This window comes from Notothenia rossii (genome assembly GCF_949606895.1).
Source record: "Notothenia rossii genome assembly, chromosome: 9".
NCBI lineage: Eukaryota > Metazoa > Chordata > Actinopteri > Perciformes > Nototheniidae > Notothenia > Notothenia rossii.
In genome coordinates, this window is record NC_136907.1 from 45,447,737 (window position 1) to 45,461,728 (window position 13,992).

Below are 13,992 nucleotides of genomic sequence, written 5' to 3' on the forward strand. Positions count from 1 at the left end.
TAAATGAAGTGTGTCTCACACTTAACAAGGTTTGAATTCAGAAGGTGTATGGTTGTATTTTTCTCTTAAAGGGAAAATAGGTGTAAGAATATTTCCTTTCTAGCTTTTGTGGATCTATTCTGTTGAATGATCACACAATGGAATGAGAAACCCCACTCGACACACACAAACACAACACTGGTTGATTTTGCACAGTCATCTTAAAACTGTAAAAATGGCTATACCTTTCACATTAATAACATGTTGTCTATATTATTACACTGTCTATTTTTCTTTCCGCTATGCTGCTGTTTATACTTTTTATATTTCTCATATTACATTACATGTTGCCTGTTAGGTGCTTTTATCCAAAGCGACTTACATTCTCAACACTGTGGGCAATCCCCACAGGAGCAATTTGGGGTGAAGTGTTTCAGGGACACAACGACATGCTGACTGCAGTGGGGTATGAACCTGTGACAGCCTGATTCGAACACCAACACACTAGTCCACTGCGCCACACGCCTCATATGTATTTTTCATATATTATACGATACATTATACTGCACTTTACTGCTTCTTTTGCACTTCTGGTAAGATGTTAACTGCATTTTGTATTCTTAATACTATGTGCAATGACAATAAATGACTCAAAAAGTGGTTTTGAGTCATTTGTGAGAACAACTTTTTGGCTGTGAGGTGGTTAATATATTTTTGAAGAGGTTTGCAATGTGCAATTACACTGCCTGTTAATATTAAACATTGTGCATTATACCCTGGTGCAATTTACACTTTTTTTCTTTCATTTTATTTACATTCAAATGACAATTACCAGCTTCTTCAAAATTTCAATATTTGTATATGCACTGAAAAAACTGAAATATAGACTTTAATTAAATGTATTATGTCAACAGATTTCACACAACTGTGTGAAATTCAACACAACACAACTCCAGTAATATCTGTCCTTCAATGCAAAGTATCCATTATCGTGGGCGTACAAAAGTGCCTCTCCGGTAGGCAGTTGGCAATGGCTGGAGCAATCCATCATGTCTGTAAACCAAAACATATCTCTGGCATCAATGTGGTACTGCCCAAAACCACCACCCTCAATGGATAATACCATCATCCGCTTTTCATGCTCTATTGTAAAGCAACTACACAGGAGACTCAATATAGAGGGGCTTTCTTTACCATCTTGCCCCATTTGGAGTAACCCCTGTCTTTCTGCTGGAGGAGGCACCTTAAGTAATAATATCTGGCAGAAGGCTGGTATTACTACAATTGGAGTGGACAGATATATAGAGACCAAACCCTTCCATTTCAACAACTAAAAAATCAGTTTGGTCTCTCAGACTCATCTTTTTTATCATATGCACAAATAGCATCTATTATTAGAACAAAATGTAAGGAGGGAGCCATGCCTGCTTCATGTATGGAAGAGGACCAGCGCCTCAAGAAAGCAATCATATCATCAGGTGTGGTCTCTAACATTTATAAATTATTATCTAGGGCTGCCCCGAATACCTATTCTCTTGTCCAACTGTCCTGGGAGCATGCCTTGAATATCTCTCTGTCTGCTTTGCAATGGAACTCCATTTGGAGGTCAGCTATGTTCTCTTCTAAATGTGTAAGATTCAGGATCATACAGTTCAAAATTCTCAATAGAGCTTACATCACCCCTGTTACAAAATCCAAGATGGACAATAAACACAGAGACTTGTGCTGGCATGAATGTGGCAAGCGAGGTACATTGTTGCACCTACTCTGGGAATGCCCAGTGGTAAAAAAACTTTGGTCAGAAGTAATATCCTTAATGCCTGAATCTTTAAAAGTTCATTTCCCTTCATGTCCCATTGCATGCCTACTGGGTCTCAAGCCAGATGGCAGTGTTGCAAGGACTGCCGATCGGCTCTGGACATTGGGCTGTTTAGCCACAAAAAGACTCATCCTTCTAGACTGGAAGGAACGCAAACCAGCCTGCTTTACTAGCGACTCATGGCTGAGGGAGTATCTGGACCTACTGAAGATGGAGCGTGCAGCTTCTCTGCTGGGGGATTTTGAGGGGAGACAGGAGGATTGCGGTTCACTGTCTGCAGCTCTCCTATCTGACCCTGTCAATATGGCATCTCCTGTGTAATGTATAATGTATTGTGTATGTAATGTCCTATGTATGTCACAATCAGCTGTCTTCGGAAGTCATCCTTGCATCCCGAGAATACTAAAAAACTACTAAAATACTTACCAAAGAATAGACTTTCCCCAGTCAGTATCCACAGTCAGTGTCAGAGAAAAGGCGGCAAAAGACAGAACGGATGTTGCGCATGCGCAAAGGGGATGTGCAAAGGGGCGGTCCCCAGATGAAAACAATTCATTTTGAGTTGATCTGTCCTAAATACATTTAATAAGTGAATTGATTAAAGTAATTTGTGTTACACTAATGAACTATACTTAGGTTTGTTTCTTAATTAAAAATATTTAATAAAGCGAACATTTGTATATTGTGTCAAGTCTAAGAAGGGCTTGAATCGTTTTTATGAGTGCACCCCGTTACGTTTTGTTTAGTTGTTTGTTGTTACTTGTTTTGTTGTATGTTCTGTTATCTGGAGCAATGTCTGTTTATTTTATAAACTGAAAAATAAATATATACATATATATATATATATATATAAAAAAAAAAAAAGATTTCACACAACTGTATTAGGTTAGTTGAAAGCAATAATATTAAGTTAATATCATTGCTTCAAACTAACCTAATACAGTTGTGTGTAATCTGTTGGCATAATACATTTAATTGTGTAATAAATTCAATTTATTCAGTGTAACTCCACTGTATCCTGGGGAAAACAGTCAGATAGGAGTAGGACAGGAGTGGTCATCTGTTGATGCCAACGTGGATGGCTCAGTGCCCACACAGATTATGCAGACCAGCAATTAGCCAGGGCCAGTGAGCCAGCAAGACACCAACACATGGCCAACAACTATAACTGGCCAACCAAGCACATCATAGTGAACCACAACACACACACACACACACACACACACACACACACACACACACACACACACACACACACACACACACACACACACACACACACACACACACACACACACACACACACACACACACACACACACACACACACACACACACAGATGCTGAGCCCTAATCTCTGAGTGATTGTGGTTTTTCCTATTATTGGGGCTGTTTATGACGCTGTTTCGTTCCTCTGACTGTGTGCAGTTAGCGTTCACACACTCGGCCTCATGAAGCTTGACTTCTGACACTGAGTGAATTGATTTTTTCCTCCCCTCCTTTTTAATTATTTTCTTACGCTTCCACTGTGTCGTTTTGCCAAACTGAATGAAAGCGGGTGTTATGGAGTCCTTTTGTCGCCGGTGCTGTATTGAGAAGGTTCTGGACTCTTTCCAGTGGAGGCAGAAAAGCTCCCATTCAGTTCATGAAAAAAAAGTTGAGATTTACATTACTGGAATATGATCTCTGCTCACTGACGTCTTTCAAACTGAATGAAACAAAAAGGACAGAGAAAGAGTAGAAGGATGGAGGGAAGAGAGAGTACACACACACACACACACACACACACACACACACACACACACACACACACACACACACACACACACACACACACACACACACACACACACACACACACACACACTGTACACAAACACCACTCCCAAAAGATGATGTGACACTGCTGCCTCTCTGCCCAGTTTTATAAAACTGTTTCCATTGCATGTTTCCATTCAGCTGTTCAAATTCAAATAAATAGTCAAATGGAAACTCAGCTATTGCAACCTCACTTTGCAGGAGTCTCCTTATCTATCTCAACAAACAGCAGAATACACATACACACGTGTGACTGTGTGTGTGAGCGAGTGTGTGTGTGTGTGTTTGTGTGTGTGTGTGGACTGGACAGGCCCAGCTGCCCTCTACAAAGCCCTGACCTGAGCAGCAGTATGAGGCACAATATCCACCTCCGCAAACAGCTTGTTAAAGGGGCTGTCTGCTGATTTTCAGGTGTATATTAGTATTTAGTGTCTCTACTTTAAAGAGTCCTCTCCTGCTGATGTTCAGGTGTATATCAGTATGTAGTGTATCTACTTTAAAGAGTCCTCTCCTGCTGATGTTCAGGTGTATATCAGTATGTAGTGTCTCTACTTTAAAGAGTCCTCTCCTGCTGATGTTCAGCTGTATATCAGTATGTAGTGTCTCTACTTTAAAGAGTCCTCTCCTGCTGATTTTCAGGTGTATATCAGTATGTAGTGTCTCTACTTTAAAGGTGACCTATCATGCAAAATGCACTCTTGTACGTCTTTTATACATGTATATGTGTCCCCGGTGTTCCAGGGAACTCACCTAGTGTCATAAAACACAACCCTCTCTATTTTCCTCCATACCCAAATCTCTTAAAAAGGGGCTGCAACGGATCTGATACAGACTGATCCAGATTTGAACACTTCTATGACGTCACAGAAGTGGCGCTGTGGCTATTGGGCCAACTCCACCAATCAGGAGGAGACGGCCACGGACTTTGCCATTCGAAAGCGCTGGAGACGCTGTAGTACATATGCCAGGCCTGTAGATGGTGCTGTTCTCACAGAATCAGCCCATGAAAAGACATTGAGCGAAATGAGGAATGGCTAAAATGCATGATCTGTTTGGTATTTTGAAAAATAAAAAGTATAAATCGAGGGGTGAGAACCAGTAAGTGACATTTTGGTCAAAAATGAGTTATAAATATCAAATGAAAGCTCTCGATTAGCTCTTTCTACTGCCAAAAGGGTGCATGTGAATTCTAAACCAATCCAGAGTTATTCATCAAAAACCAAAAGACCTAACACAGAACACACTGAACTATTTGGGGCCAAAAAGACGTAAGTGCACTTACGCCCTTTTGGCCCTGAGAAATGTATTATGGGTAAAGCCTTTGGATAGCACTTGAGTCAAAATGGCTGACACCATATGTAAGCAAGCGAGGTCAACCATGAGAAGAAAGCTTTTCACTGCTAAAGAAGTGTTACTAAGCTTATTTCAAGATGCAGAAGAGCTTGATGAAGAGAATGAAATAATCCAAGATTCAATGTCAATGCTGAGTGACGAAGGGATGGGTCTCGTTAGGATTTTATCAATACCGTTACCGGTACCGGTACTGCTTATCGGTATTTTTCGATACTCTTATCGATACTTTTCAATAATTTGGTGCTCAAAATTATAGAGATGAATACAAGATGTGAAGATTAAACAGTAATTGTATTTTAATTTTCTTGCAGAAATAACTGTGTAACTTATACATTAGCTTCTCAGAAGCAGACACAAATAAATAAAATAACTTAAAGGGGCCTGGTTCGCCCTATCATGCTTTTTGGGGTTTTCCCTCAGACAGAGGATGAAAAGAGGCATTTTTTAAAAACATTTTTTAACATTTGTAAATCATTTACATCTTCATTCAGACATTTCAAACTGACAACCTAGCTCGACAAGAGATCCTTAAAACATTGTCCTACAGTGACATCAAGCAAAACTGTGATATGAAGAAATTGGTCAAAAGGCTAAGATGGCAAAAACATAAAGGCGAGTACGTATATTATTCTGGATTGTACTTTTAAATCATCACAATATAAATGATGTGCTGAACTGAAACACGTCAAGTTGTGTCTGAAGGTTTAAACATAGAACAACGTATTTGAGCTTAAAATATGTCAAATCATAGAAAACGACCAACAATTGCTGAACCATACATTGAAACGTTGACCTTTAACAACATTTAAATGCAGTTTTCCAATTCACAATGACATCTGTAAGTTTAACTGGTTTATAAAGCATTCAATGAAAGGCCAAATTATTATAAGTGTAGGAGCTCACATTAATACATTGTCAGTGTTAATAAACTAAAAAAAGACAAGGCGATGTGCCTGCTAGACTTCACTCAGGTAAACAAAACATATTACCCGTGCGCAGCAGCAAGCCTGCCTGCGAGACTTCGCTCAGGTCACATTTACACACGGCGCGGCTGAAGCCCGCTAGCACTATTAGAACTATTAGCACTAGCAGTATCGCTAGCACCGTTTTAGATTCAATGAGTGTCTCGTTTGAAAATGCTTCATTAAGTTGCTTGTGTTACCCCCTTTACAAGCAACTAATTGAGTACATAGATTGCACCTTGCACTATCGCCACACATTTTTTTTAAAGTGCATCCAGACCTTCGATCGCTTCGCTCTGTCCGCCATGTCTGCAACAACAATAATAAGAGCGCTGTTGAGAGAGATGAGGAGTGGCATTTACAGTGGCCAATCAGAGGGGTCTCAAACCGGATACATCACACGGGATGAGGGTTCCCAACCAACCAGAATGGTTTAAAGTTAAACTAAGGAAGTAGACGTAACACATATAGCAATATACCGATAGCAGCACCGTTTGTCCAGCGGCTTAACGGTACACCGATACCGTCCAATCAGGTACCGGTATTGACTTAGTACCGGTTCTCGGTACCCATCCCTACTTAGTTTCTACAGATCCATCTTCAACAGAGAATTCAACTCATCAGAGATCAGCACATGCATGTTCCAGTATCTGTCAACTCTTTCAGGTACTGAGCATGTGGTGCTGTACTCTGACACATGTGGTGGGCAGAACAGGAATGCTGGTTTTAGTGCCATGTGTCTCCATGCAGTTAAAACCTAGCCCATCTCCATTATTGACCATACATTCATGGAGTCTGGACACAGAAAGATGGAATGTGACAGTGTTCATGCAGCCATTGAGACCGACAGAAAAAAAGGGCCTTTGTACATTTCGGAGGGGTACTACTGTACACTCTTGTGAGGATGGCAAGGAGGAACAGGCCATAGAAGGTGATTGAGCTTGGGTACAGTGACTTTCTGGATTTCATGTCCTTCTCACAACACACTAGGGCTGCTCAATTATGGCAAAAATCATAATCACGATTATTTTGGTCAATATTGATATCACGATTATTAAATACGATTATTCATTGACTTTGAAAACATCCATTTATTGGACTTAAAAAATAAAATAATAATTTGAACAGTATCTTTTTAACAGTTGATTACCCTGAACTTTAAGTATAACTCAACTGCAAAGTATTCAGCTAAAGCCACATCTTTTTTAACTTCCCCACGACATTTGTCATAATCTGTAGGGCAGGCAGTGCAGATCTGGTGAAATGATACCGAGATGGCATCGCGTAACGCTTGTCCATAGTGTTTGCCAGTTGCTTAAACCCCTGGTTGCTAAACGTGCTAACCGGGCACATGTCTTTAGCTATGTAGAATATGATGGCATGTGTTATATCTTTGTGTCCTTGCGAGCTGCTTGAGTAGGCCGTTGCACTGTAAAGTGCATCCTTAATTGATGACTGTGATGTGGTGGATGAAATCGAGGGGGCTCGTGAACTGTCAACAGGGGGGCGGGGGGGTCCTCGCTGCGGGGAAACTGTGGACCTCGTTGCTAGCCAAAATCGTTATTCGAGATTAAAATACGATTAATTGCACAGCCCTACAACACACGGTCCGAAACAGAACCAAAGACACAGAGGGACAAACAGTTCGTTGGCAGAAAATGAAATGGCTGTGCTACACAAAAGAGGATCCGAAAAGGATTCAGTTCAAATATGAGCTGTCCGACCAAACTGCAAGTTGGAAAGCAGGAGACCAGAGGTGCTCATGCAATTGAACCAAAGAAGATGCACACAGGTCCACCTGGGATCACTGCTGTGAAAAAGAAAGACGTACTCACACAAATGGGAGTATCCCTCATTCCTATGTGGACTTCTACCAGTCTTTGCAAGTCATTCAGGCAGAGTAGGCTAGTATGTCGTTTCAAATCAATCTGAAACGTACATGATCTGCATGAAATATGCTGTTGTTGTATATAATTATATTGCTATATTTGACATTCCCAATGTTCTAAAGTCTTTTTTGATTTGCCAAACAGTTATTAGGCCAGGTTTAATGTAATGTATTTTTTTTCAATGAACTAATGTGATATTGATAATTTATATGATCACAATGGACTCTGTAGCCTATTTTCAATTGGTTATTTGGGGAAATGGCTAAATAATTAACTATTTGGCAAAATGGTTATTAATGTTTTTTCTTTTTTTTTTAAATAATTACATTCAATGAACTAATATGATATAAGGATATTTTCATATAATATTGTTATTATAACAATTGATTACTGTTACTTTCGAACTCATTAATGTAAAGCCTTTTTCCTATTTTTATCAGATACGCCCTTTTTCTTAGTTCATATGAGATAAAATCTTAGTTCCAAAAAGGCGCATGTGACTATTCCGAATAAAAAAAAAATAGAAGAATATTTTTTTCAATTAAGTCAAAATATTGTTCATTAAGTATATTGTCATCCACATGTTTAGGAAGTTTTCATATTAAAGATTGAATTTAAAAAACAAAGTCAGGACAAAGTAGACAACATTTTTCCTTAATAAACACAACTGACAGAGTAGTTTTTATTTATGGAAACGTAACTTTTAGGACACCAGGCTGCTGGAGACGTTACAAGTGTTGCATTTGTCCGTTCACACAAAAAGTTACGGAAATAGTCATCAACTTCACGACTGACCCCCTTTTTAGAAGCTATGGCCATCAGTTTAAAATGTCAAACCGGCCCCTCACTGCTACAGTCTCATGTAAACCCTCAAGGAGCTACTGAGTGCTTGTCGCCCACACACATCAGTAGAGAAGCTGCACACTCCGGGCGGAGAGCAAACACCCCGCTGTGTTTGACAACACTTGTATATTGTATATCTGAGCGCTGTGGGACAATGTGTGGGAGCTGAGTGGGGGAAGACAAACAGCACACAGGTGGATTCACAGCTTTCAAGGGCCTCTTTATCTAGCTCAAATGTTTGACTGCCATTCAGTGTGCTTATGTAACTTGGCTTGCTACCTTGAGAGCTAACAAGGCTAATATACACCATATCTGTCAGTGATTGATGAGCTATTCACACCAGGAACAGCAATTACCCCCTGCATGTTTGTCCACTTTTTTAAAGGCACAATGCACCTATAGTAAACGAAAGGACCCACACAATCTGTTAAACTGTAACACTGTTCACGTTTGAATGAGCCTTCAAACAACGTTTGTAACACTTACAAACTTACATTTGTAAGTGTTACAAAAATGCTCCTTTCTCTTTTCTATTGCTTTTTTATCATCTTAACACATTGGTTTGTCAGTTATTCTTGAGAGTACTGAACCTTTTCTTTGTACAGCACTATTAAGTGTGGGAGCTTACATCTGTATGTATACTGTTTGTGTTTCAGCTTACTGGCTCGTTAGTGGGAAAAAGTGCATTTACAAACTGAATTTTCCCTATCCTCCCCTACTTATTGTCTGGACTGCAGCATAACGAGGCCAGCCATATAAATGCCAAATTATGGTCGGGTTGCGGAGGAAGCAGTTCCAGCAAAGGGGCCCAACTTCATCTTTGTTTTCCTTTTCTCTCTTCTGTGCAGTATGCTGTATATCTCCCCCTTGAGCACTATTGTTTGTGACCTCAACACACATGGTGATGGGCATGTTTTGGCTCAGTTGTGTAGTGTGTGTATACTTGTCAATGCATTTAAATTGACCGCGGCTCATATGACCACTTCTTTCAAAACTCTCACCTTGAATATGCACACTGGAGTCATTCGTTCACAACTATCCTATTATTACCCTCATGTTTTTATTTCAAAAGGAGCCAAACAAGTGATGCAGTGGAACCAGAGATATACTGTAATACATTTCTTCTTACACACATCTTTTAGGTTTCAAAACCTAGGCGCAAACGTTACCCACAATGCAAATTGACTATGTAAATGTTACTTAAGTGTATTTAGTTTTAAATTAGTTTGATGTGGAATATGCCATTTAAACTGAAGTTTAAAGTGTGTTTGGCTTCAAGAGCACATCTCAGATATGTTTGCTTCACTTCTTTTATAAGGGTGGCATTAGAGTATTGGCAATACTTCTAGCCAGGTTTATTTTGTTCTTTTATGGACTAGTACCATGTGATTGTTGATGCTGTGTAGTTCACTTGGTAGATGGTAGGTTAAACTAAAATGTTCAGGGTTAAGGGTTGATCTTTCCTTAACCGCATTAACTTCACATTACCAACTCCTAATGCTCTGTGTTAACCCAAACAAATTCAGAGTGAAAAGATGGAATGGAAAGCAAAGGGCCGTGTGTGACTGACTTAGTGAGCTGGATGCAAACACATACTAGAACTTTGAACTCAGTGGTTTGGAGGTCAGACCCAGTCAGGACGCTGCCAGGGCGAAGACGGGCCCTCAACTGACCAGGGACAATGACACACACACACACACACACACACACACACACACACACACACACACACACACACACACACACACACACACACACACACACACACACACACACACACACACACACACACACACACACACACACACACACACACACACTGTTACGGCTGCTGCCTTCCTGATCGTCTGAGTGTTTTCAGCTGTGTGTTCTATGTAAATGAGCTGTGCGGTTGCCCTCCCGGTATTGGCTCCCATCTCCTGGTCCGCCTCCTGAAGATTGCGATTGGAGCACGCCGGGCCCGACGCACTCCAATCGCAGCGCACAGCCGGCGCACACCTGCTGGAGATGACTACAAAGCTTGGGGACAATCCTCATTCTGGAGGCTCTGTATGTGGACAGATGCCTCTCGCTACTTGCTCTGTGTTCTGGGGTTAAACGTGTGTGATTAGTTAGAGTGTAGAGTAGCTTAGTTAGTGTTTAGAGTAGCTTAGTTAGTGTTTAGAGTAGGTTAGGATTCGGTGACGGTTGCCTGTAGTTTAGTTGTGGTGTTGTATAGATTCTCTGTGTTAGTTGTACCACTTTTAGAGTGAGGTTTTGTTTTGTTCTTTATTTAGTATAGTATTTATTTTCCCTGTATGTCTTTAGACTCCCTTTTTAGAGTCCTCCTTTAGTTGGTTATTTGTCAACCTGTGCCCTTTTGGCTCCTTTGTTTGTTTCAGGCTGTTTGCCTGCTATTTTGTTTACAGCTGTTTTAAATAAACACTTATAATTAATACCAATTCCATACTGGTGTGTGTTGCATTCCTCTTCCCCTAGTTGGGACGTAACATACATGGGGGCTCGTCCGGGATCTTAACTACTTTCCTGGGGTTATAAGTGGTTGTGTATAGCTAAAAACAATTTGGTAAGGTTTGGGTGCAGTTTTAGCTGAGTATGGCAACTTTTGATTTGGAGTCGTTTTTGGTCTGTCCTTCTCATGAGCAGTTAGTTCAGTGTCGTAGAAACGACTTATATGAGATAGCGCAACATTTCGGTCTCCCGGTGGCAAAACAATTGTTAAAAAAAGAGTTAAAGGCTCTGGTGGTGGATGAGTCGGTGGAAAGGGGTTTTCTGGTGCGGCCTGCACAAGCTGAGCTCACTGTGCCAAATGACCGTGCTAAACCAGAGGGTAGTGGCAGCGAGGGGGGCGAGCCGTGTGAAGCACTGCTCAGGCCGCCTCGTAAATGTCCACCCTCTCCGGTTGGTAGTACAGATTCCCGGGAAGGGAATAAACTTAAAGTTCGCCTCGCCCGACTTCAGTTGGAGGCAAAAGACAGGGAGCAAGACAGGCAGTTTCAGTTGGAGCTAAAGAAAATCGAGGCAGATAAGGAAGTCCAGATACGGATTCGTCAGCTGGAGCTAGGCTCCCAACTGCGCGCATCCGGTGCTTTTGACTCTGCCGGAAGAAAATTGCCATCTCCACCTCCTCCACCTGCCTTTGACGTGAGTAACAACATTTCGCTAGTGCCAACATTCTGTGAGACTGAGGTGGATGCCTATTTTAGCGCATTCGAGAGCATTGCTACAGCATTGCGCTGGCCGGTTGAAGTTTGGGCTCTGATGGTAACGTGCAAATTACATGGAAAAGCTCGGGAAGCAGTTGTGGCTCTCACGTTAGAGGACAGCCTGCAGTATGACTCAGTAAAAGGTGCCATCCTCAGAGTGTACGAATTAGTTCCTGAAGCTTACCGGCAAAAGTTTAGACACTATAGGAAGAGTCCTGATCAAACGCACGTAGAGTTCGCTAGGAAAAAGGGAATGTGTTTTGCTAAGTGGATTGCTACATGTAATGCTACCGATTATTCTTCTCTGAGAGAATTGATCATGTTGGAGGAGTTTAAGAAGTGTTTGCCTGATCGCATTGCAGAGTACGTGAACAAACAAAGGGTAAACTCTCTCTCTGCTACCGCTGTGTTAGCTGATGAGTATGTGCTGATGCATAAAACTGTGTTTTCCCCTGTCTCTACGGAGAGATCCCGCCGTGTGTCAGCCGCACCATTTACTCAGCCAGCAAATGTGTATAATGTAAGCAGAGAAAAGAGAGTGTTTTTACTGTCATAAACCTGGACATGTCATTGCCAACTGTGCAGCTCTGAAACGTAAGGAACTGCGGCAGAATGTATCCCCGCCTAAAGGCATTGGCCTGGCTACACACGCACCCGCACAGGCAAGTAAACGTGACACTTATGTTTCATTATCTGATCCTGTGATTGTGCCTGTGTCTTCAGATGAAGCTGTGTCCGAGGAGAAGCCAGAAATTGTGGCTCCCCCTCCTCCTCGTGAGGATGTCGCGAGACTGGCGCAACACGCCGGCTCAGACAAGCCTCTAGACTTCTCGACACTCCCGGTAACCCGAGAGCGTCAGCTCGTGTATCGGATCTTAGTGTTAGTGTTGGCTCTACAACATGCTAAGATTGATGTTGGACCCAGCCTTTGGCCAATTGTGATGTGTACCTGTTACGATCCATTCATATTCTGCCCCAGCGTGTCCAAGCACAACCAGCGGCTCATGCAATGGGCTCTGATTGTGCGGGACTACAGCAGTAGACACCCGTCATTAAAGGGTTCAGAGAATGTGTTGGCCAATGCTTGTCCAGGTTGAGTTTGAGATGTTAGTGTGTCCAGGTTGAGTTTGAGATGTTAGTGTGTCCATGTTGAGTTTGTGATGTTAGTGTGTCAGGTTGAGTTTGTGATGAATGTGTGTTATTAGGAATTTCGTTAGAGTGCTTAGGTTCACAAAACCTGTGGGTTTGTGTCTTAAGGGGGGGAGTGTTACGGCTGCTGCCTTCCTGATCGTCTGAGTGTTTTCAGCTGTGTGTTCTATGTAAATGAGCTGTGCGGTTGCCCTCCCGGTATTGGCTCCCATCTCCTGGTCTGCCTCCTGAAGATTGCGATTGGAGCACGCCGGGCCCGACGCACTCCAATCGCAGCGCAAAGCCGGCGCACACCTGCTGGAGATGACTACAAAGCTTGGGGACAATCCTCATTCTGGAGGCTCTGTATGTGGACAGATGCCTCTCGCTACTTGCTCTGTGTTCTGGGGTTAAACGTGTGTGATTAGTTAGAGTGTAGAGTAGCTTAGTTAGTGTTTAGAGTAGGTTAGGATTCGGTGACGGTTGCCTGTAGTTTAGTTGTGGTGTTGTATAGATTCTCTGTGTTAGTTGTACCACTTTTAGAGTGAGGTTTTGTTTTGTTCTTTATTTAGTATAGTATTTATTTTCCCTGTATGTCTTTAGACTCCCTTTTTAGAGTCCTCCTTTAGTTGGTTATTTGTCAACCTGTGCCCTTTTGGCTCCTTTGTTTGTTTCAGGCTGTTTGCCTGCTATTTTGTTTACAGCTGTTTTTAAATAAACACTTATTATTAATACCAATTCCATACTGGTGTGTGTTGCATTCCTCTTCCCCTAGTTGGGACGTAACACACACACACACACACACACACACGGGGTTTCACAACTACCAATATTTACTAGTCGACACGTTTTTCAAAATAGCAGTCGACTAGTTGTTACGTCATAATAAAGACACACAAAGAGAGGTGTACAACTGTATTTTATATTGGAACCCATACAGTAACATTAAACACTGCATTTTAATTTGTGTTACATGACTGAGTAAATAACAAACA

The 13,992-nt window shown here is 41.6% G+C and overlaps 1 protein-coding gene across 1 annotated transcript; it reads left to right on the forward strand.

The window, feature by feature from the left end:
- Positions 1 to 10,292: 10,292 nt before the first annotated feature.
- On the forward strand, positions 10,293 to 13,723 carry LOC307020012 (uncharacterized protein). Its single transcript, XM_079651103.1, has 2 exons — positions 10,293 to 12,989; positions 13,045 to 13,723. The coding sequence occupies exon 1, from the start codon at positions 11,259 to 11,261 to the stop codon at positions 12,423 to 12,425; it is 1,167 nt and encodes a 388-aa protein (XP_079507229.1). The 5' UTR covers positions 10,293 to 11,258; the 3' UTR covers positions 12,426 to 12,989; positions 13,045 to 13,723.
- The last annotated feature ends 269 nt before the right edge of the window (positions 13,724 to 13,992 follow it).